General features: G+C 38.8%; 1 protein-coding gene across 1 annotated transcript; it reads left to right on the top strand.

The window, feature by feature from the left end:
- The first annotated feature begins 1930 nt into the window (after nucleotides 1-1930).
- On the top strand, nucleotides 1931-18517 carry GLYATL3 (glycine-N-acyltransferase like 3). The gene is made up of 5 exons (XM_030803067.1): nucleotides 1931-2008; nucleotides 5593-5700; nucleotides 7351-7477; nucleotides 11798-11924; nucleotides 16928-18517. Exons 1-5 carry the CDS (start codon nucleotides 1931-1933, stop codon nucleotides 17352-17354), a joined length of 867 nt encoding a protein of 288 aa, XP_030658927.1. The 3' UTR covers nucleotides 17355-18517.
- Nucleotides 18518-24606: the final 6089 nt, after the last annotated feature.

Below are 24606 nucleotides of genomic sequence, written 5' to 3'. Positions count from 1 at the left end.
AACTTCAGCACCAGGTAAAGCAGTTAAGTGTGCTTGAGAGGGCTCAAAAATCTGTTCTTTTAGCTTGCTTATGTCTAAACCTAAATTATCTTCACTTCCTTGTAAATGGCATTTTACTGATTCCCAACTGTGAACAGACTCATTATATTGAAACAGATTTATACAAAAATCAGAAGTATTCCAATCACATTGCATTTGTAATCTATGTTCTAAACTTATAATTCTATCTCCCATCCATATAACAGTTTGTCAGGTTATTAATTTGACTGGCCAATTTTTGATCAATACCTGACTGAGAATTCCACATCTGAGTAGAATCTTTTTGCCATTTATCCACAAAATGAACAGTTTGAATAGATTGATGTAATGCAACTCAGCAGTAGCAGCAGTCGCAGTAACAGCAATCAAACCATTATTACTGCAATTAATGTAAAAATAAATCGTTTACGCCTTTTAATAATTTTCTGTAGAATATTGTTAATAACATAGATGGAAGGGGAAGATTCCCAAGGCCTATGCAAGGCTACGGGAAGCCAAATACCTTCTCTGGCTCTGACTATTAAAATACTATGGTATTGATTAAAGGATGAGTCAGTGCAAGTATACAAGTAATAACTAACACATGTAATTACGTTGGCTTCTGAACTAATATGCATCTTTCCTACTAATAACATATATGGTGGTTTAACACAACTTTTAAGTGGTATAGTTTTGTTGGACTCCATATAAATAGTATATATATTTTGGGATGGTACTCTTTTTGTGAATGTGGGGTGGGGGGAATGGGTTGTGTGAGAGGTGGTGGGGGGACATTAGCAATTGGGGGGGTATAAGTCCTCATCATCTTTACTGTCCCATCTTTGAATTGACCTTTTGACGATTGCTATAATGATATTTTTGGCTGTGTGGAAATAGTAGTGTAAATCAATCTGTTGTCTTAGTTTTCAAGGTGACAAGGTGGATTTACTTATAACACTTCCTCCAGCCCAAACTCTCATACCAGTCATAGCTATGGTTAATCTCCATAATTCTGAATGTTCAGGTCCTAAGTGGGGAACAACAAGCCTTGGCTTTGGAGGGGCAACCCCTGCCCCTTTCCACTTAAAAGGAAAAAAGGAGTTAAATCTATGATATACTAGGGGAGGGTTGTCACTACTTTTTTGATAAGTAACAAAGCAGGGGAGGTGAAGCCCCCAAATCTAATAAAAAATCTAATTGCATGAGAACAGATGACTTTGCATACATTATATTTAGGCCCTTCTTTTTTCTTTAATTTTATCAGGCTAAAATGAGTCTCAGCCTTTGACTACTTCTGATTCTTCATCTTCAATCTAGGTATTTCTCTCCAGTTGTTCCTCATAACGACCCGACCCACTCAAGTCTTTCTCTAGTCTTTGCCCCACATTGTGAAAAAGATGTTTTCCAACTAACTCGAGGTTCTTACCCTGAGCTTCATATTTTCCATTCGTCAACTATTTGGAATGTCCCTACTGTGTGCCACAGGTGCTGTGGATACAGTGGAGCACAAAGAAGGCATTGGTCCTACCTTCATACAGCTTATAGGTTACTCAGGATGGATTTAGATCAAATAAAACACAAATAAATACAAAATTACAACTGTTATACATGCTCTGAAGACAGAGTTTAGAGTACAATCAATGTATATAATAGACTTAACCAAGGATAGATACTCACATCTGTTCGGGATTAGGTCATTAACATTTCCCATGTATTCTCTGGTTTACCCATCCCAGTGCCTCCCCATCTTCCTTTTTCCCTCTTCAGAGGGAGCAATGGCAGTCAGAATTATACCCAATGAAAATAGAATTACAAGAATACTCCTAAATAGATCCAAATATTAACAGGCAAAAATTAAATGCCTACCTTCAAGTTTCTAATTAGGTGTGGAGTTGCAAGAGCTCTGGAAAAGATGTTGGTGCTAAACTGTTCTACCAAATTACTGATACTGGAGAAAATGTTGAAGAGTTGCTTTCCTGAATCACTCAAGGTACCATAAAATTAATAATTTTATTTTATTTCTTTATTGTGTTAATCTGTAAAATAATGTCAAACTTGTGGCTATTTTCCTTTTTTTCTGAAAAGAAGACTCTCTAGGAGCACTTGTTAAACATACAGCTTCCCAGCTCCCTCCTGCTAGAGACAGATTGAATAGACTGTGGATAAGGCCCAGGGAATTATACTTTTCTTTTTTTCCTTTCTTTTTTTTTTTTTAAACTTTAAGTTCTGGGATGCATGTGCTGAATGTGCAGATTTGTTACAGAAGTACACATCTGCCATGGTGGTTTGCTGCACCTATCAACCCATCATCTAGGTTTTAAGCCCTACATGCATTAGGTATTTGTCCTAATGCTCTCCCTCCCCTTTCCTCTCACCCCCTGGAAACTACACTTTTCATAGTCACCTGGATGACTCCTAAAGAAATTTAGGTAATTTCTAGATTATTTCTAAATAAATTTGAGTTCTAAAGTATTTTAAATAGCAGAAGGGTATGGACTAGGTGGCACTGCAGTTAAGAACATAATCTAGTTAAAATAATAGAACTGAGGTTTAGATCTTGTTATAAATGCAGTGAAATTGCCTTTAAGAGCTGAATTTTTTGGGCAAGGAGACTGCCCTATGCCTGGTTTTCAAATGCGAGTGGCATGCAAATCACCCATGAGAGACATAACAAATAAGAATTTGTGAAGACAGAGACTTGCATTGTTACCAAAGACCCTATTTAATCCTTATGTACATTAAAATTTGAACAAAAGTGATCTAGAAGGAGTCCTCTAATGCACTATACTGGGTGAATTAAATCTGGCCATCTTGCCTTATTGATCATGCTTAAACTGTATGTGGTAACGAAAATGTGAATAATAATTTGGAATCATTTGGCTAAAAAATAAAAGGTACCAAATTGACAATCCGACCCAAATTTCCCCAAGATCAATGCTGACACTGAAGTGAATTAATAGAATGAAATGGTAGGCTACTTTGCTTTAATAATATGTCCAAATAATTATTTTGCCAGAGATAATGAAAAAAATTTCAGTTACCTTTACAGGATAATAAAAGATGTTAGAGAATTAAAATATTAAAGAAAATACAGTTTTGTTTATTTACACTTCCTCCATTTTTTGGAGTTTTTGGCTATGGATTTTGTAACCTCAGCTTAGTGTTTAAGTGATTAAATATCCTTCCAAAGTTCCTTCATAAGCTCTCATCTCATTCCCCCAGCACATTGACATCCTTCTAGCCACACCCCCTCAACTCAACATTCACCCTTTGAATAAATAGCTATTGGAAGAGTTTGTATTTAACCAGTGTCAAATATTTCACTTGGTTCCAAATCCTATACAAACAAGTTATTTTTTTTCTTTCTGAATCTGAATATTGAAAGGGTCTTTGCCTTTTAACATGCTAAGCATTCCAATCATATTTAGGTTACATTCTTGAGTAAGAATGTATAGTTTCCTCATGTGAAACTATATTAATAAACATTACTCTGTATATGCAAGATGAGCAGCCACATAATTTAATGATTAACAGAACAAACATGACCCTTCCAGGTTACTTTAGATCTTGAATTTTCACTAAGGGTGACCCATGTTACACAATAATATAAGCCGAACCCAATTTGGAAAGACTCCTTCTCGGAGGATATGTGAATGAGGTCCAGATTGGGTAATATAGAAGAAAGTTGTACAATTCTAGGCATTGAAGAAAATGAGTGATTTACATTACAATAGTGATAAAGTCAGGCGCGGTAGCAAGCTTGTAGTCCCAGCTACTCGGAAAGCAGAGGCAGTAGGTTCATTTGAGCCCAGGAGTTCAAGGCCAGCAAGGTCCCATTTCTTTAAAAAAGTTGTTTTTTAATTAAACAAGAAAGTGATAAGGGAAGTAAATGTAGGTTCCAATGTCCTTATAAACAAAACAAAGCAAAACAAAGTCCATTGAAATCTAACACATGCTAGCTACAAAGTGCACACAATTTAATTATGCAGCTCAATGAATTTTCATAAAGCAAATGCCTACATAACATCCACTACTACAGAGAAAGAAAATTACTTTTGACATCACTCCTTCCCACCCGCAATGCCCCTTTCCAACCACTACCTCTTCCTGTTCCCTAAAAGTGACCACTATCCTGACTTCCAAAGCCATAATTTAGTTTTGCCTGTTTTGAATGTAACATAAATTGGATCACACAGTAAGTATCTTTTTCGTATCTAACTTCTTTTGCTCAACATCATGTTTGTGAAACTAATTTGATTGCTGCTTTGTAATCTATAGTACCAATGTGCCACAATGTATTTATTCATTTCACTGTTGATGAACATGAATGGTGGTAAAAAGGATTCCTATAGTTCAGCAGTCCTTGTTACCACCAACTTTGTCCAACCTCTACAAGCATACATGTGACATATGAAAGCTATTTTGTAGGACAGTCATCCTTCTTAGTAGAGAAAAATATATGGCTGCATATGGTGGCTCATGCCTGTAATTTCAATACTTTGGGAGGCCAAGGTGGGAGGATCACTTGAACCCAGGAGTTCGAGACCAGCCTGGGAAACATAATGAGACCCCATCTCTACAAAAAAATTTTTTTTAATTATCCAGCTGTGGTGGTGCTTGCCTTAGTCCCAGCTACTCAGGAGGCTGGGGTGGGAGAATCGTTTGAACCCAGGAGGTGGAGGTTGCAGTGAGCAGAGATCGCGCCACTGCACTCCAGCCTGGATGACAAAGCGAGACTGAGGAGTTCAAGGCTGCAATGATCTGTGATTGCCCCACAACACTCCAGCCTGGATGACAGAGTGAGACACTGTCGCAAAATAATAGCAATAATAAAAGAACGGCAAACTTTAAAGAAAGAAAAGAAAAAATGTGAAAGGCCATAGAAAGAATTCTAATATTATTCCAGTTTGGTTGAGTCACCAAGCATTCAATCATCTATGTCAGGCTCCATGGACATAATAATGAATGAGACATCGTTATAGCCCTCAGGGAATGCTTATAGAGCCTTGCTCCATCAAATCTAAAGTGCAGTTTTTGTTTGTTTGTTTGTTTGTTTTAATTTGAGTTGGTGTCACCCTCTTATGATGTCTAATTGTAATTTAGGGTTGAAGAAGTAGTTGCATTTCACAGGTGATTTTCAAGTGGTATACTGGGCTTGAAAAGCAGCTGAGCATCAAAATTATTTGCGGAAATTTTTAAATATGCATGAACCCTAAGTGCATATGTTATCCTGATTCATTCAGCAAGTATTTACTGCTGACCTATGTGCCAAGTACCCACCTAGTAAGCCTATGAATTTGGTATCTCTCACAGCTATCCTACAAAAAACTAGGTTTGGAAAGAGTTTTTATAGGATTTCATAGACTTTTTACCAGTTTTCATGTGCACTGACAAAATAACAGTAGAAAAATTAATATGTGTGTCTATTATGTGTCTGAATGTATGTATATATATATTTATAATTTCCCCTCTCATGGACATGATTACACAGTAGAACAAGAGGTAAAGAAGATAATATGTGACGGAAACAGCTAATAGTATGATTGGCTTGTCTCTCCGGGTTATCTGACTCAGGTTTACGGAGCGGTGATGAACATAAATCGTGGGAACCCCTTTCAAAAGGAAGTGGTGTTGGATTCATGGCCAGATTTCAAAGCTGTTATCACCCGACGACAAAGAGAGGTATGGTTTTGAAAGGTAAAAAATTAAAAAATAATAAGAATTGGAAAGAAAAAACAGGTAATGGTATTTTATAACCATAGTAGCCATTTACATTAGCTTACAACACTATCTGTTTCACCATTCATTTCTTTTCTTTCTTTCTTTCCCTTCCTTCTTTCCCTCCCTCCCTCCCCTCCCTCTCTCCCTCTCTTTCTCTCATTCTGTCACCCAGACTGTAGTGCAGTGGCATGATCTCAGCTCATTGTAATCTCCACTTCCCAGGTTCAACCGATTCTCCTGCCTCTGCCTCCTGAGTAGTTGGGATTATAGGCACCCACCACCGTGCCTGGCTAATATTTGTATTTTTAGTAGACACTTTAGTAGAGATAGGATTTCACCATGTTGGCCAGGCTGATCTCGAACTCCTGACTTCAGGTGATCCGTCTGCCTCGGGCTCCCGAAGTGCTGGGATTACAGGCATGAACCAGTATGCCCAGCCTCAGCATTAGTTTCTAATTTGACTGGCTTCAGAGTGTCAGGAACTTGAAAAACCTCTAGTCCAAACATGTTCAATAAAGTGGTTGCTTAGTGTTTCATGATTTCTAGAAGGATGAAGCACAAATGGCTGACTTATAGATACTAGCTTTTTCCCTGGGTGAATGATTCCTTATGACTGATGACTTTGGTCATGTGGGTATTTGGAAGAAGAGTGAAGACAACATCTGCCCCATTCTGCCCCTGAGACCAAGGAGAAGCTCATGTGGCCAAAGAGGTACCATCCTGACCACATTAGGAAGATTCTGAGAGTTGTAAAGGATCTTGGAGGTGAATCCACTGAGTTATATACCCTCTTTATTTTTACAAATAAACAAAATCCTAGAAAAATGTGAAATAGATGTCTTAAAACGTTCCTAGCCAGATGTGGTGGCTCATGCCTGTAGTCCCACCTACTTGAGAGGCTGAGGCAGGGGGTTTGCTTGAGCCCAGGAGTCCGAGGCTACAGTCAGCTATGATTTCACCACTGCACTCCAGCCTGGGCAACAAAGCAAGACCCTGTTGCTAAAAAATAAAAAATAATTTTTAAAATGCTTAAACAAAACAAAACCTTTCCTAATCCCAGGAGAAAGAATCAAGAAAAAATCAGCCGGGCGCAGTGGCTCATGCCTGTAATCCCAACACTTTGGGAGTCCAAGGCGAGCGGATCATGACGTCAGGAGATCAAGACCATCCTGGCCAACACGGTGAAACCCCATCTCTACTAAAAATACAAAAAATAGCTGGGTGTGGTGGCGTGCGCCTGTAATCCCAGCTACTCAGGAGGCTGAGGCAGGAGAATCGCTTGAACTGGGGGGGCGGAGATTGCAGTGAGCTGAGATCATGCCATTGCACTCCAGCCTTGCAACAGACCGAGATTCCGTCTCAAAAAAAAAAAAAGAAAGAAAGAAAAACTCTTTCCTAATCCCAGAAGAATCAAGCAAAAGCTACAAAATTTCATTTTCCCCTCACTACAGCATATTAGCCCCATTCCCGTTTAGCCATTGTTTTATAGGGGGCTAATTTTGTTAGCCCTCTATAAAAATTAGCTAGACATGTCCAGCTAATGGTATCTAATCTACCTAAGATTTGGATTATCCAGATAATATGTTTATGTGATTATGTCTTCTGTCCTAGGCTGAGACAGATAACCTTGATCATTATACTAATGCCTATGCTGTGTTCTACAAGGATGTCAGGGCTTATCGACAGCTATTGGAAGAATGTGATGTTTTTAACTGGGACCAAGTTTTTCAAATACAAGGTGAGGTCAAGTGCAAGACTTATATTATGCCGTTTTTTTTTCCTCCTTAGCATATATCCAGATAGATATAGATATTTCATATATATGAAAATATATAGATTAAAGTATATACACATATATGTATAAATACATACACATACATTTTATGCATTTACCATTTCTATATTCTAGTGTTGTAAGAACACTTATTTGTCACTTCTAATGAGGCATGCATGGCCTTCAGGATAAAAAGAGACCATTTAAATGGAGCTGTTCTTACGTGACATATTTTTTCTACTATTACTGTAATATGGATGGATATCAGTGAGAATCAGAGAATATTTTTCCTTATTGGTTTTAATCCTTTTCTATCACACTTTTAAAATAACTATAATTTAGGTCTTAGCCACTATTTTTTCTGAAGCAGTTGATTCTGGAAAGAAATAATCGATTGATCTGCATAAAATGTCCTCAAATGACTGTTTTTTTTTTTCTGAGTCAAGGTCTTGCTCTGCAACCTAGGCTGGATGCAGTGATGTGATCATAGCTCACTGCAGCCATGAACTCCTGGGCTTAAGGATCCTCTCTCCTCAGCTTCCTGAGTAGCTAGGACTACAGGTGGCACCACACAGGCCCCTTTTTGTTGTTGTTGTTGTTGTTGTTGAGACAGGGTCTCACCCTATTGATTAAGCTGCTATAGTGATTTTATACAGAAAGAGTTTATATGAGCTGTGAGGAGATAACGGCATGGCCATCAGGGCTTGGGGCAGAACTTTATGCCAGAAGAGAAGAAGATTAAGGGTTTCTGACAGTTTAGATGAATAGTTTCAGCTTCAGTGTACACTTACTCTTCCAATTTTTCATAATGATTAGGTGTTGGCACAGGCAATAAAGTTGTTGTTTATGATTGTTCCAGTGAAATGAGTTCCTTGATCATTTAACACGAAAGTAGGGAACCTCATATTGGAAATATAAAGTCTAGTATTTTTTTTCAACTACAGAAAGCTAAGGCCCTCCAATAAGGAAAAGCTTCTATCCACCTGGAGAATTTACAAATAATGATTAACACATGGTCATAACCCAAAGACTTCAGATGTATAAAATTTATTCATAGTCAGGTGCGGTGACTCACACCTGTAATCCCAGCACTTCGGGAGTCTGAGGTGGGTAGATCATGAGGTCAGGAGATTGAGATCATCCTGGCTAACACGGTGAAACCCTGTCTCTACTAAAAATAAAAAAAATTAGCCGGGCGTGGTGGCGGGCACCTGTAGTCCCAGCTACTTTGGAGGCTGAGGCAGGAGAATGGCATGAACCCAGGAGGTGGAGCTTGCAGTGAGCCGAGATCACACCACTGCACCCCAGCCTGGGCGACAGAGCGAGACTCCATCTCAAAAAAAAAAAAAAAAATTATTCGTAAATGCGCAAAAAGACCTTAGGCAGGAAGCTCTAAACTATCTCTCACCTTTACAGATTTGCCCCAGTCACACTGGTTAGAAATGAGACATGATTCTATCACTTCCACAGCCAATTTAGAAAAAAATGTTCTGACTAGTATTACTTTAACATGGAAATGAATAAATTTCCTCATTGGTGTGAAAAATCATGGTAGTAATTGGATGGATCTTTGTGCTACAGGCCTATTATCACTAAATCACCTCAATCCATCATTACATAGAAAAAAGTTATATAATTTCCAATATCCTTTTCAGAAGGCTGAGCTGATAGTTGTGAGTAAGTTATAGTCATCTAAATTGACCCAATCATTCTTTCTGAAGGTTTGGTGAGGACAAATGTGAATTAGTATCACCTAATATAGCTGGAGTAGTAAAGGTCCCTCATTTAGCACATAAGTCAGCCTGGACATTACCTTTGGCTTCTCCTGTGGCCTTTTGACTACAGACTTCTGTGGTAACAGCTGTAATGTTCTTGGAATACTGAATACCTTCTAAGAAGTCACTGGTATGTTTACTATTCTTAATTGGAGTACCCACAAAGGTCATAAATCCTCTCCGTTTCCATAACACAATTCCAAAAGCCTACCTACTGGCCATAAGGCCAAAAACTCTAAAAAATGAGTCTTAAAAAAACACCCACTATACTGATATTACTCTTGTGTCCAAGATCCCCAAGAATACCCACAAGTTCTATGGTTCACTATGTTGACACACAGGACTCAGCAAATATACTCCTGGCTATGATTGATTACAATGAAAAGATAAAATGCAAAATCAACAAAGGGAAAGAGAGCATTGGGTAAAGTCCAGAGGAAACCAGGCACAACATGATCAACATCTGCCACAGTGCAGACTCCAGTCACAGATACTAGTTTGGCTCCTGGGTAGATCAAGCATTAGGTGATGGAGCTGCTTCAGGACTTGATGTCCAGAGGAATGACACATCCTGCATAGGAATGCCTTTGCCATTGTTAATCTGACAGCCATTAATGAACAAAATTAAATCATGTTTAACCCAACAAGCTACCCACAGTAGCTAAACCCCTTTAGTTTGCCATATGAAAGCAGGAAGTGAAAAAGTATACAGCTACCCACACGGGCCAGGCTCTTCTGCTCATTACTGGTTGCACTGATGTGAAAAAGATTATCTACATGTGTATTAACCTAAGAGTTTCAGAAGCCTGCTTATTGGTAACTAGTCTAATAAATGTCCTGAATCCTGGCTTATCCAGTTAGCCACTCTTCTCATGAGAAGGTAGGTAGAAAGAGGCAGAGCAAGATGTGGAGGTTCCTTTCACTTGTGGGAAAGGAGAAAATCATTTGTTAAAAGTTGTAACTTGTAAAGACGACAAAAGGACATGATCAAGAACACCATGAAGAGGCAATCAACAAAATCCAAGATTGTGAAAACTGCACAGCAAACACCTGGGTTTTTTAAACAAATGAACTGAGAGAATCAAAGAGTGGGGATAGGGATTGAAGGAAAACATGTAGATTAAAAAATTTGAGACCAAAATTAAACTATAGTGTGTTTAGGAACACACACTTGAAAAGTAGGCACTGCCTCCTTTTTTCTCATAGTCTTTTGAATTACTTAGATGGAATTCTGTGTTATAATATGAGACACTAGCCACAGCATCTACAATTTTAATAACATTAACTCAAAAGCCTACTTATCTTTTCTGAGGCTTAACTCCCTGAGGGAGAAGCCAAGGCTCAGATAGCACATTGTGTTCAATACACCTTCCCACTCATGCATTCTTCAAGAAGTCCCGGGCCCACACTGAAGAGCCTTACCAGAGGGGAGGAAACAAGTCATTAGTCATGGGAAGAGGAAAAGTCAGTTTGCAGAGAATTCAATCCATCAGGACACAGACTGCAAAGGACGGAGTAGATGGGGATTTGGAAAGGTGGAGAAAGGAATCATACTATAAGCTCTCTAAGAACAAAGACCAGGAAGGGCCAGGCATGGTGGATTATGCCTATAATCCAAGCGCTTTGGGAGACCAAGGCAGGAGGATCACTTGAGGCCAGGAGTTTGAGACCAGCCTGGACTTACAGGGAGACCCCATCTCTACAAAAACAAAACAAAACAAAACAAAAACTTAAAAAATAAGTCAGCCAAGTGGTGGCACGCACTCAGGAGGCTGAAAGAGGGGGATCATTTGAGTCCAGGAGTTCATGGTTATAGGAAGCTATGATCATTCCACTGCACTCTAACCTGGGCAAGAGAGCAAGACCCTGTTTCTAAATAAAATAAAGAATAGGAACCATACCATTTTTGTGTACCACTATGAACATTGTCTAGCACAGCACTTTATATATATACAACACTTACTGAATCAAGATTTATCAAATAACTATGACAAGTGCAATAGGTAAGGTAAGTTCAGGGTAAATCTCACCAACACTGAGTTTACACCTTGCGTTCTGTAATGGCGAGCTGTAATGGACTGAAAGAGAGTCTTTGAAGTTGGTTTGCCACGCCAAACAAATCTAAGCTCTTGTATACTTCACAGACTTTTAGAGCTCTAAAATGTCATCCTTTATTTCATAGAGCTTAAGGTTAGTGTGAGAGTCCAAAGTATTAATATTCTCCCAAGAAATTCTAAAGTCCCATGAGATATTCCCATCATAAGTTTCTATGAACATCGTGATGAGTGGTCCCAATGGGCAACATCATGGGAATGTGAAACTCCTACAAAAATTTGAAACTTAGACAATAGCTGTAATAATTTAGATGTAAATATATAGTGGTTAGGATAATACAAGGTGGCAAACTGCTAGTATTGATGATTCTCAGTATAAAATTACTGCAACAAATTTACTTTTTGCTTTTTCAACTAAAATGCCCACATATTAAATTATGTCTTTCTATACACAGGGCTGCAGAGTGAGTTATATGATGTTTCCAAAGTGGTTGCCAACTCAAAGCAGTTGAATGTAAAGCTAACTTCCTTCAAGGCTGTTCATTTTTCTCCTGTTTCAACTCTGCCAGATACCAGTTTCCTGTATGTAAACCAAGTTTTTGCATTTGCGGCAGGACTTACTGCTATAGAAGTACAGGTAGCCGGGCACGGTGGCTCACGCTTGTAATCCCGCATTTTGGGAGGCCGAGGCGGGCGGATAACGGGTCAGGAGATCGAGACCACGGTGAAACCCCGTCTCTACCAAAAATGCAAAAAATTAGCCGGGCGTGGTGGCGGGCGCCTGTAGTCCCAGCTTCTGGGAGAGGCTGAGGCAGGAGAATGGCGCGAACCCGGGAGGCGGAGCTTGCAGTGAGCCGAGATCGCGCCACTGCACTCCAGCCTGGCTGAAAGAGCAAGACTCCGTCTCAAAAAAAAAAAAAAAGAAGTACAGGTAGCAGTAACTGGAGTACTTAGTATCACCACCATGGAATATCTAGGCACTTTGGATTTCAACCATTGAGCATAAATGGGTGTGTGTGTGTGTGTGTGTGTTTGTGTGTGCTTACTCTTCTCCTCTCTCCTGTGCTTGACTGCTTATAATTTCATTGAAAATCAAATCAGTATCTTTGTCCATAGTTATAAATGAACTCAGAATTCCTGTGTTTTCATAGTATCCATGGAAAAAGTATTCCTTGGTGTCCTCATCCCTCAAATAATTCTAAATACTTTATACTGTCTGAGCCCAAGGTTATTATTGTTTTTGCTGTTTCAGGGATGGGGGTATATAGCTGACTTATGTTGAGCTCTTATTTGCCAGGGACTACATGTCTTAAATATATTATCCCATTGGTTCTTTCCACAACCCTGTAAAGTAGGACTATTATTATTGCCTCTCCCGCCCCTACACACCTTTTTAAACAGAGATGAAGTAACACACAAGGGTAAATTATAAAGCCAAGAAAGAATCCCAAGTCCAACTCCAGACACAATCTTTCAAAACATTGATTAGTTTGTATCTGCATTTATTCTTCTTTTGGAGTCCCTGCTCTGTCATTTACTAATTACCTTTCTGAGTCTCAATTTCTCTTGAATTCATTCCTTTCAGTGTTGTTTAAATTAATATCATTTTAAGTCAACAAACAATAACTGTACACATTCATGGGGTACAATGTGATGTCTTGATAAATGTATATAATGTAGCATGATTAAACTAAGCCAGTTAATATTTAAAAAATTGTTATAATATTTTCCTGACATGTTGTTTTGCAAGAGACTGAAGCAAGATAATTAAAAATCACCCACCTCAATGAATGTTAATTTTCTTTACTCCTACAGTGAATGTTGAAGAAATAGTTGAGCAAAACAGCACTAAACCTTAAGAAGAATGTACATTTTAAGTCATAGGAAAGCAACTGGATTTTCTTTTATTGTATTTTTAATTATGAAAATTTCAAACACACATAAAAGTTAAAAGGACAGTATAAAAAACCTCCCACCAATACGTAGCTGACCTTATTTAATTCATACAACTATATATTCTTTCCACTTCCTGGATTATTTTGAAGAAAATATCCCAGACATTATCCTTAAATATTTTAATATGTAACTCTAAAAAATGAGTCTTAAAAAAACACCCACTATACTGATATTACTCTTGTGTCCGAGGTCCCCAAGAATACCCACAGGTTCTATGGTTCACTATGTTGACACACAGGACTCAGCAAATATACTCATGGCTATGACTGATTACAATGAAAAGATAAAATGCAAAATCAACAAAGGGAAAGAGAGCATTGGGTAAAGTCCAGAGGAAACCAGGCACAAGCTTCCAAGAGTTCTCTCTCAGTGGAGTCACACAGAATGTGCTCAGTCCCTAAGCAATGACCTATAATGATATGTGTAAAATGTTTCAAACTCCTGGTCTCAAGCAATCCTTCTGTCAGGGCCTCCCCAAGTGATAGGATTACAGGCATGAGCCACTGTGCTCTGCTAAAAGTTGTCTACCAGGGAAACTTATTATTAGACACTCAGTGCCCAGGATTTTTATTGGCAGCATCCTCTGCCAAGCACAGATCGATTTCCTAGACTTGCAGAAGAAAGCCAGTGTTCAGCAAAACCTACACTGTTTGCACAATTTAATCACAGTGAGCCATTTATGTGAGTCCTGGAAATGGTAGCCCCCCTCCAGATCCACATTCCCAGACACCAACCAAGGGTCAGCCTTGCAACTGGGCCTTTTTAAGGGCGATGGCCTCAAGCCTTCTATGTTAGTCTTTTCTGCACATTCCCTTAAAATATTGTTAACATATTTCCTTAAAGTAAAATAACAGTATTCATATTTCTGATATTGTCATAATATTTTTAAGTTTGTTTTGAATCAACATCTAAACAAGGTTCATACACAGAACTCTTTAATACATCTAAAGTTTCCTTTGACTTATAAGTTCCCCTTCATCTTTATTTTTTGCATTACTTTTCTGTTGAAGAAACCAGGTTATTTGTTCTTTGAAGTATCCCATAATCTGTTTACTATTGTGTGCCTGAGGTATTATTTAAAATTTTCCTCTGTCCAGTCAAGCCTTTTGAAATGGGGTTTTAACTTGAATTGATCTCTTTTGCATACAGTTAGACATTTTGTCTTTTTTTTTTCCTTAACTTCCCACACAACACTGATGCAAACAATTTGCCTTTAACACCTAAGACATTACCCAACTATGTGAACTCTATTTCGAACACCTGGCCCTTTGGAAACAAGGTCAGTCTCTAACAAAACTACTCCTGAAACACTTGCCTTAGCAATGTTTTTTTTTTGCAGTGATATTTCTGCCTGAAGCTTCTTTGCCCTTGCTTTAAAGTTCATTTTCAAAAATTCAATTGAAAATTCCATTAAGCCAGCTATTTTATTCTTCCTGCTTAGTGGATAGATGACTGGCCCAGTTCCATAGCTGATAATATGCCTGAAATGTGCAATAACACTACACACCTCTAATTAAAAGAAAACACAAATTTTTACTTTATAAAGATGATGACAAGAACATTATCAGTCTCTTACCAGTCACTGGGGATAGTCTTGTGATATTAATAGCTTTAAGACTGAGAGCAAATTCTGAGGCACTGTCAGCCTCATAGGCTTTCAACTAAGTAATCCATTTCAGTTTTTAGAAATTGCAGCAATTATGTTTCTTTATCTTAATATCAGGGGCTTTATATAGTAAATTAATAAAAACTTTCATAACATTAGAATAAATACAGTGAAAGCTAGTGGCCTATACAAATACTGCCAATGGAAAAGTTGAAGGTTGGGACTATTTAACCTAGAAAACAGCAGGTCTAGGAGACAGTTTTAAAGAACAAATATGGCCAGGCGCAGTGGCTCACACCTGAAATCCCAGCACTTGCCGAGGTGGGTGGATCACCTTGAGGTCAGGAGTTCGAGACCAGCCTGGCCAACATGGCAAAACCCCATCTCTACTGAAAACATAAAAATTAGCTGGGCATGTTGGCACGTGCCTGTCATCCCAGCTACTTGGGAGGCTGAGGCAGGAGAATCGCTTGAACTCACGGGGCAGAGGTTGCAGTGAGCCACTGCACTCCAGCCTGGTCAACAATGCGAGACTCCCTCTCAAAAAAAAAAAAAAAAAAAAACATTTCTAAAGCATGCACATATGCTTGGCATATTAAGAGATTTTATTTCTTTTTTGGCCATGGATGCATAACCACAGAAGTTCTATTCTAAAACATTTTTTTTTTATTGAGCAAAAGATTAGGGCTTCAAGAATCTGGACTTACCAAGGCCTCAGAGAGGATTTCAGCAGAGTCAGGACTAAATAAAAGCACTTCCGAGGGTATTTGTTGTTGTTGTTGTTTACAGAAAGTGTTAAAAGAAAAACTTTAGACAGATTAAATTTAGCAACGTTGGTCTGGGTGCAGTGGCTCACACCTGTAATAATCCCAACCCTTTGGGAGGTCTAGGATGGTGGATCACTGGAGTGCAGGAGTTGGAGACCAGCCTGGCCAACATGGTGAAACCTTGTCTCTACTAAAAATAAAAAAAAATTAGCCAGGCGTGGTGGCACACCTGTAATCCCACATACACGGGAGGCTGAGATACGAGAATCGCTTGAACCGGGGAGGTGGAGGTTGCAGTGAGCTGAGATTGCACCACTGCACTCCAACCTGAGAGACAGAGCAAAGCTCTCAAAAGAAAAAAAAAATTAGCAACGCTTATTTGAGCAAAGAACAGTTCATGAATCTGGCAGCACTCAGAATGAGAAGTTCAGAGTTACACCCACCAGTGGGAGATTTTATAGGCCACACACAGAAGCAAAGTAGGTAAATCCTCTGATTGGCAACAGTTAGGTATCTGTGTATTTGGGCATGGTCTGCTCACTTACCTGCCTGTGATTGGCTTGTATAACAAACTCAGCTGTTCGTTATACTCCTAAGGTTGGTTTTGTGTCAAGTTAGGTTGCAGTTCAACACATGGGGACTCAAGGTATGGAGGGAGCTGCAGGCCAAACTTAATTCATTTAACAACAGAAACACGTTCCTTAACCTGTGCTGAAAGCAAAAGCAAGTGAACACAAAATTAGAAGCAACAACTTAAATTTGGTGTAATAAGTGTTTTGTCTTCTCAGAAATGAAACCCGGAAAGGTGCTTGTAAATCGGGAATGGTGGATTCTAACTCACTGAAAATCTTAGGTGCCCTCTCAGGGGTGGTTTCTCAGTTTGAACCAATATGAAACGAGTAGTTATAGGTCGGGCACGGTGACTCACGCCTATAACCTCAGCTCTTTGGGAGGCCGAGAGGGGTGAATCACGAGGTCAGGAGTTCGAGAACAGCCTGGCCAACATTGTGAAATCCCGTCTCTACTAAAAATACAAAAATTAGCTGGGATGGGGTACCTGTAATCCCAGCTACTTGGGAGGCTGAGGCAGGAGAATTGCTTGAACCCGGGAGGCAGAGGTTGCAGTGAGCCGAGATCACGCCACTGCACTCCAGCCTGGGCGACAGAGCAAGACTCTGTCTCGAAAAAAAAAAGTGTAGTTATGTATAACCGTATGAGTCTGAGGTCCTGTTTGTTCTTGTGTCATTCTGGTCTAGCAACGGGCCTTCCCCACGACTAACCTACCTGAGTGTTGCCGATGCGGATCTACTCAACCGGACTTGGTCGCGGGGTGGCAATGAACAATGTCTCCGGTACATCGCCAACCTCATTGCCTGCTTCCCTAGTGTGTGTGTCCGGGATGAGAAGGGAAACCCGGTCTCCTGGTCCATCACAGACCAGTTTGCCACCATGTGCCATGGCTACACCCTGCCAGAACATCGCAGGAAAGGTTACAGCCGGCTGGTGGCCCTCACGCTGGCCAGGAAGTTGCAAAGCCGGGGATTCGCCTCTCAGGGGAACGTCCTGGATGACAACAAGGCATCTATAAGCCTCCTGAAGAGTCTCCATGCTGAGTTCTTGCCTTGTCGCTTCCACAGGCTTATTCTCACCCCTGCGACTTTCTCTGGCCTGCCTCATCTCTAGCCCAGTGAAAAACTGCAGTGGTTTTCTTACTTTCCCTGAGCATACACACACTCTTGGCTGCCAACAAGGGGAGAGTTAAAATGGGAATCAGGAGACTCTTGGGTTGTTGGAAGGGGTCTGGAGAATACATACAGGATCCACTTGAGAAGGCTTAATTTTTCGTATCTCAGGTTTCTCCAGTAAATAGCTGTGGGGATGAAGAGTAGCTGTGGGGATGAAGAGTAGCTGTGGCTGAAGACTGAGGACGATTGTCCTCCTTTAGGATCCACTGTAGGAGAATAGGTTCTAAAGCCAGCAGTTTTAGTGTACTAGGAGAAATTACTGCATGAGAACAAATGATTTAACACAGGACCATGTGGCTACTGCTTTTTGATTGCTGCTTGGACCTCTGCTCTATATTCTTAAAGCCACACCGCTTCCCTACTGCCATCATATTCCCGTGTCCCCACTGCTATGTCTCATCAACCTCTGTTCCTAACACCTCTGCCACCAAGTTCTCTGTAGAGTAACCTCCTTTTTCCCCTTTAATTACTTGCTCTTTACTTCTGCCTAGGACTCTAGCCTATAGTTCACTGCCCTGGGAATGTTCAAATGTAGTGGTTCTTACACTTTAGTGTTTATCAGAATCACCCGGAGGGCAGGTTGCAACACACATCACTAGGCCTCTCCTTCTACGAGGTAGGGCCCAAAAATTTGCATTTCTAACAGCTTCCCACTGCTTATTGGCCTTGGATGAATGACAATATGGGCATTTTGATGCTATAAACAAATGCTGTCATCATAGGATTAGACTTTACCTATAATCTATTTCAGCCCCCTTATTTATAGTCTACTTTCCCATATAAAGCTAAGATTCATATATAGGGGTGTTTGGGGGTATGCAAATGAATATATAACATATATGCATACACATATATATACATTCTATTCATTTCTTCTATACGTATAGGTATATACTCATAGAATTTTGATAAGATAATAAACTTTAACCCTCTGATTACATATGAAAAATTTGAGGACCAGAGAAAAGAAATGACTTTGTCAAGATTATATTCTTTATAATTAGTACTGGAGGCAAAGCCAGAATGCTGCCATTTTAATTCCAGTCTATTATTTTCACTAAATCATGTATCCTTTTTATAATGAAAATTAAAATGCTTAAATAATTAAAATATTAATTTTATTTTTCTTTTATTCTTGTCATTATTTCTTAATTTGGGTTCCAATTGCTTGTGTATGTATACCTTTCAAGGGCAGTAAAGAAAGAGATAAGCATCACCAGCTGTGTTCTCCATTTACAATAAAAGCAGGCACTAACACAATAGTTGGATTTGCCTTGTCTTGATAACGTTGACTTAGCTATATAGAAAATATTGGTTTCTTATCCCCAAGGAGGTCACAAAATCCTGACTACAAAGATAGGGGAAAATCCAACTTTTAGGCTTTTATTCTGAGAAAAGGAAACAAATTGGCTGAAGTAAAGCACATTTTAATTAAAAAAATAGGACTCAGTAAGAGTAAATATATGCTTAGTTCATCCTGAGCCCACGGTTACCTGGAAACTTATCTATCCTTGGATCCAGAGAGGAAAGCACCAAGTAACCAGAGTCCATAAACCTCTTAGGAGAATATGCCCTAAGGATGCTAATTATCTTTAGCATCGATTAAGCATGAGTTACTCCTGCTTGATATGTGGAAATATTATTATAGCCTTATTTTATTCCTAATGATAATTTGCCTAACATTTAACATTTAACTATGTGCTAATAATTGTACCAAATATGAGATGCATATAACTTAATCCTGGTGAGGGATAAAGTATTGCTTTATTGTGGGAAATCCTGCTTAGAGGTGTTACGAGTCACCAAAGTCATGCAGGCTCTAAGTGGCCAAATCATGATCAGAACATGGGTTTGTTGGATTGCAACGCCTATACTACTAGTCATTATGCTAATTGGCCTCTTAAGCAGCTTGGAACACTTTGTAAATAATTATTCCCTTATCTCGTTACATTCTGAATTTTCTACCTTCACCTCCACCTCCAAAACAGACCCCATATTTGAAATATTTTTTTTCCTACCAAATTGCTCTTATACTATTTTCTTACTTTCGTCTTGCAGCTAACCATGTTGGATATAATTGCTCAACTTCTAAGACTGTTTCTGACCCTTTTAAGGCATGTGCAGAGAAATGTCTGGAGTAAGGGGAGGATAAGGTGAAGAGAAAAACTCAAGAAGTAGAAACGTGGCCAGGCGTGGGGGCTCGCACCTATAATTCCAGCACTTTGGAAGGCCAAGGCAGATGGATCACTTGAGGCCAGGAGTTAGAGAACATCCTGGCCAACATGGCAAAAACCCATCTCTATTAAAAATACAAAAATTAGCTGGGCATGGTGGCACATGCCTGTAAGCCCAGCTGCTTGGGTGACTGAGGCATGAGAATCACTTGAATCCAGGAAGCATAGGTTGCAGTGAGCCAAGATAGCACCACTGCACTCCAGCCTGGGTAACAGAGCCAGACTGTGTCTCAACAAAAAGAAGTATGAAGGAGCTCGATTTACATAGGTTTTATTTGTTGATTTAAGGAAATTCTTCAATGTAATATAAAAACCAATAAAAAGCCTTAAGTAGCGCATTAATCTGTTTGGAAATTAGTTGGGAGGCTATAGTCTAAGCAAAAGGTGGTGGTAGCTTGGATCTGAATGCTAGCAATGATAATGGTGAGAAGTGAACAGTTACTTAAACTATTTAGAAGGAAGAGTTGTCAGAACTTAATAATTTAGTGGCTGTAGGGTATGCTGAGAGAGAAATGTCAAGGATGACTACTGGGCTTCTACGTTGTGAAAGCCACAGCTGGTGGTAGTTTTCACTGAGATCAGAAACCCTGGAACAATCCCAGATCTGGAGCAATTTGTAGCAGGGAAAATTGTTCCGTTTTGGGATGTTGAATTTTGAAACATGCAAGTGATATGATCAAGTTGGATAGTTGAGTCTAAATCTCAGAGAAGTTATTTGGTATAGATGTATTGATTTAGAAGTATATAGATGATAACAGAAGCCATGAATTTAGCTAAGGTTATCTAGGACTGAATCTTAAATGCATCAACTATTTAAGGCAAGGGAAAAGAAAGGCTCTGGAATAGGAGAAGGAGCAGCCAGAAGGTAGGAGGAAAGCCGGGAGATGACTGTCATGGAAGAGAAAGAAGAAAAATTTTAAAATGGAGGGATGGTCAATGGTGTCAAATTATGCTGAGAGGTCAAGAATACATTAGGGATGAAACATCTTCATTCCATATTTCACTCTCAAATATTTTAAACATATGTACCAAAAAGAAGCCAGAAACTGCATATTGCATAATCCTGTTTCTATAAAGTTTAAAACCAGGCAAAATGAATCTATATCTGTAGAAGTCAGGAAGTAATTACCCTTCAGAAGGATACTAAGTAAAATTGGACATTAAATGGCTTCTGGATTTCCAGTAATATTCTGATTCTTGACTTGGGTGGGTTACAAAGGTGTGTTCACTTTGTAACACTTTATTACACAGCTGTGTTCCACTTGGTAACACAAGTATGTTCCCTCCAGCCCTGATTTAGCCAGGCCCTTCCCTGCTGGGCTCAGTCTTTCCATACGCAAATCTGCATGACTAACCATCTGCTCCTCGCCCCCTGTGAGTCAGGGCCTAGAGCATATGATTATCAAGCTATACAATTATGATATATCTACTTTTCTGTATGCATGTTATACTGCAATAAGGAATATTCATTAATAGAACACAGGCCTGAAATCTGGGGGAAAAAATGCATATTTCCATTACATAAAAATTCCACTTTTTAAAATGTGTCATATTGGTATAATATAAAAGTTTGCAAAGATTTGTATAAAAGGATGTTTATTACAGCATTGTGTGTAAAGGTGAAAAAACCTAAATATTTTAAGTAATTCACTGGTTAAATATAGTACAAGCATTCAATGAAATTTTATGGAATACTAGAAAACTAGGTTTGGTGATACAGAAAAGATGTACATAATAACACTAAATGCAAAAACAATTACAGAAAACATGTGTAATCCATTTGAAATTCAACTGTGAAGGTAAAGGGGGAGCAAGTATGTAGGTAAATAGTTTTGAAGGCAGTTTAATGAGTTTTATTAAAGGAAAAGTTGGTAAGTGGTGGCACGTATTTTATGGTGTGGCCATGGCTAGATATAATGATAAAGGGAGTCAGTACAGGCAACATGCTCAGCTTCCTGAGACGTGTGTTTCTCTGTTTGGGATAAATCTTGACTAGGTTTTGTAAGCATCTGAATATTTTAGCAAGAATGAGTATTCAGTCTGCCTAAGATTCACTGAAGAGACATAGAGGGGAATAACTGAGAATTCAACCTGCTCAAACTTTGGGAGCAAGAGAGGGAAGTGCAATTGTGGGGAACATTTATACAGCCTCTAAAATAGAAACTCATTTAATAATACAAGATTTGATTCTGTCAATTTTGCATTTTTTTAGTCACTAAGTTTTGTTCAGTGATTTGAATTTTCAGAAAGAACACGAGATAAATATATATTAAATTTCCTTAAGCTGTCTTTGATACACCTCAAATTTTGTATCCATTTTTCTAACCTCAATAAATACTAGGGGCAAGGAAAAATGACAATGAAAGTAAAAGGTAGCAGATGGAGTAACAAAACATGGAGTACAAATATTATTTCTTCCTTCTTGCCTGAAATGGTTGGATTAAAATTATTTATTTCGGTGGGGAAAATGAAGATAGTAGAAACATAAAATAAAGATTTTGTCCGCTACATCAGTGTGGCTAGTTAACATTTCCTAAGCTTCTCATAGCCCAGGGTTCTCAATCTAAGCTTCAACAATAAAACCTAATCGTTAATAACACTTTGCTTTTTCTGATCTTGGCCCTGAAGGATGGAATAAAAGAAGGAAGATAGTCATTCCTAGTGTCTCCTTTTTTCCTTACCCCCTCCCACCTCAGCAGTTCTAGTATCATATGTGTTCCCAGGACTGTCCCAATTTTGTTCACCACTTGAGGAAATTTTTTCCTTGAGACAACTTGTTCATTTCTTAATCTTGCTCTAGTGACTTAAAAAATTACAAAACGCATAGCTAATGTCTGAATTTTCCTCTTACTAATTTATGTGCAGTTTTCCCTTCCACCAACAAATGTATGTGTTTCCAAGGCAAAATATGCTTTAGGTTTTAAACACTGTTTGTTACAAGACATCGCTTATGATAGGACTACGAGACATTCATTTAATACTATGCAGTTATTGCAGTGAACACTAGATGTCAGATTTTAGTTCTAGATTATTTCCCAATAGAGGGCGCACTTGAATTGTTTCTAAACATTTCATTAGCATTTTTGCCGCGTTTTGAACTATTTCCTTTCAGCAGATTCCTATAAGCTTAACTACTACATCAAAGGATATGAACATTTTTAAATCAAAACATATAATGTGTAACATTTGTTGCAAATGATTGTGCCAACCTATCCCATTTGACCTCACTGTCCCAGAGCTGAGTAGTTCTTTTTTCTTTTTCTTTCTTTCTTTTTGTTGTTGTTGTTGTTGTTGTTGGTTTGTTTCTTTTTTAAGGCAGAATCTCACTTTGTCACCAGGCTGGAGTACAGTGGCGCGATCTTGGCTCACTGCAATCTCCACCTCCCGGGTTCAAGCGATTCTCCTGCCTCAGCCTCCCAAGTAGCTGGGATTGCAGGCATGCACCACCACACCCCACCCAGCTGATTTTTGTAGTTTTAGTAAAGACGGGGTTTCACCATGTTGATCAGGATGGTCTCGATCTCCTGACCTCGTGATCCACCCGCCTCGGCCTCCCAAAGTGCTGGGATTACAGGCGTGAGCCACCACACCTGGCCAAGTAGTTGTTTTACATTGCAAGTGATAGATAACAAGATCTTGCTAATTTGATTGGGAGGGGAGCACTTATGTTTACTGGAATTTATGGGTCTTCGATTTTTAGCAAGATTATTGTCATCATTTTTAATACTGTTTTGCAATGATACAAATTATTTTTGTATACCTGCTAGATTCTTGCTGTATTTTTAACCCACGAACTACAACAGACTGTTTACCTATTGAGAATATAAGGCCCTTTGTTATTTGCTGCAAAAATTTCAGACTTTTATTCATGTAATAGACTAATATTCATGTAATAGAATATTAGATATGCTTTTAAATCTTTTAAATATTTGACATTTCTATTCTACCAATCTTTTACTTTTATTTTTACATTGCTTTTATTTTAAAATTTAAAAAGTTATTTTAAAGTGTCAGGAAATAAATCTTTATTATAAAAATTGAAATTGAACAGTATATAACTACATACATATAAAGTATACAGTGAGTTTCTAGTCTCTCATCTCTCATGCCTGCTACTTTCCAAGAATAACAATTGTTAATAGTTTGTATATCCATCTAGAATTATCTCTATATGTGTCTGTGTGTGCATATTACATAACAAAAACACATAAATATACTTTGTCACTTATAGAGTGGAATCGCATCATATATTGCTTTGCAACTTAGTTTTCAACTCAACAATATAGCTTGAGTATCTTTTCATGTTAGTTCCTACAGATTTTTCTTATTTTATTTTAGATTCAGGAGCTACATATGCTTGTTTGTTACATGGGTATATTGCATACTGGGGAGGATTGAGCTTCCAATGTACCCAATACCCAAATAGTGAACATTTTATCTGATAGGTAAATTTTCAACATTATCCCTCCTCACATTCTCCCCACTTTTGTATCCCCATATCAGTTTTTCTTTCTTTTCCTTTCTGTTTTTTGAGACAGAGTCTTGGTCTGGCGCCAGGCTGGAGTGCAGTAGCACGATCTCAGCTCACTGCAACCTCCGCCTCCCGGATTCTCCTGCCTCAGCCTCCCGAGTAGCTGGGATTATAGACATGTGCCACCACGCCCAGCTAATTTTGTATTTTTAGTAGAGACAGGGTTTCACCATGTTGGCCAGGATGGTCTGGGACTCCTGAGCTCATGATCCGCCCACCTCAGCCTCCCAAAGTGCTGGGATTACAGGCATGAGCCATTGCCCCCTGTCTCTTCCTTTTTTAATGATTATGCTAAAAAAATGTATTCCACTCAAGATTCAGTGACTTAGTCTTGTTCTAAAAATCTAATTGTTTGATTTTTTTGCTTTTCATTATTATATGTAAATTTAGTGGTTTGAAGTTTTGTGTTTAAATACATAAGAAAT

This window comes from Nomascus leucogenys, chromosome 22a (genome assembly GCF_006542625.1).
Source record: "Nomascus leucogenys isolate Asia chromosome 22a, Asia_NLE_v1, whole genome shotgun sequence".
NCBI lineage: Eukaryota > Metazoa > Chordata > Mammalia > Primates > Hylobatidae > Nomascus > Nomascus leucogenys.
Note: the sequence above shows the minus strand (reverse complement) of the source record. Positions and strands in the feature narration are given on the sequence as shown.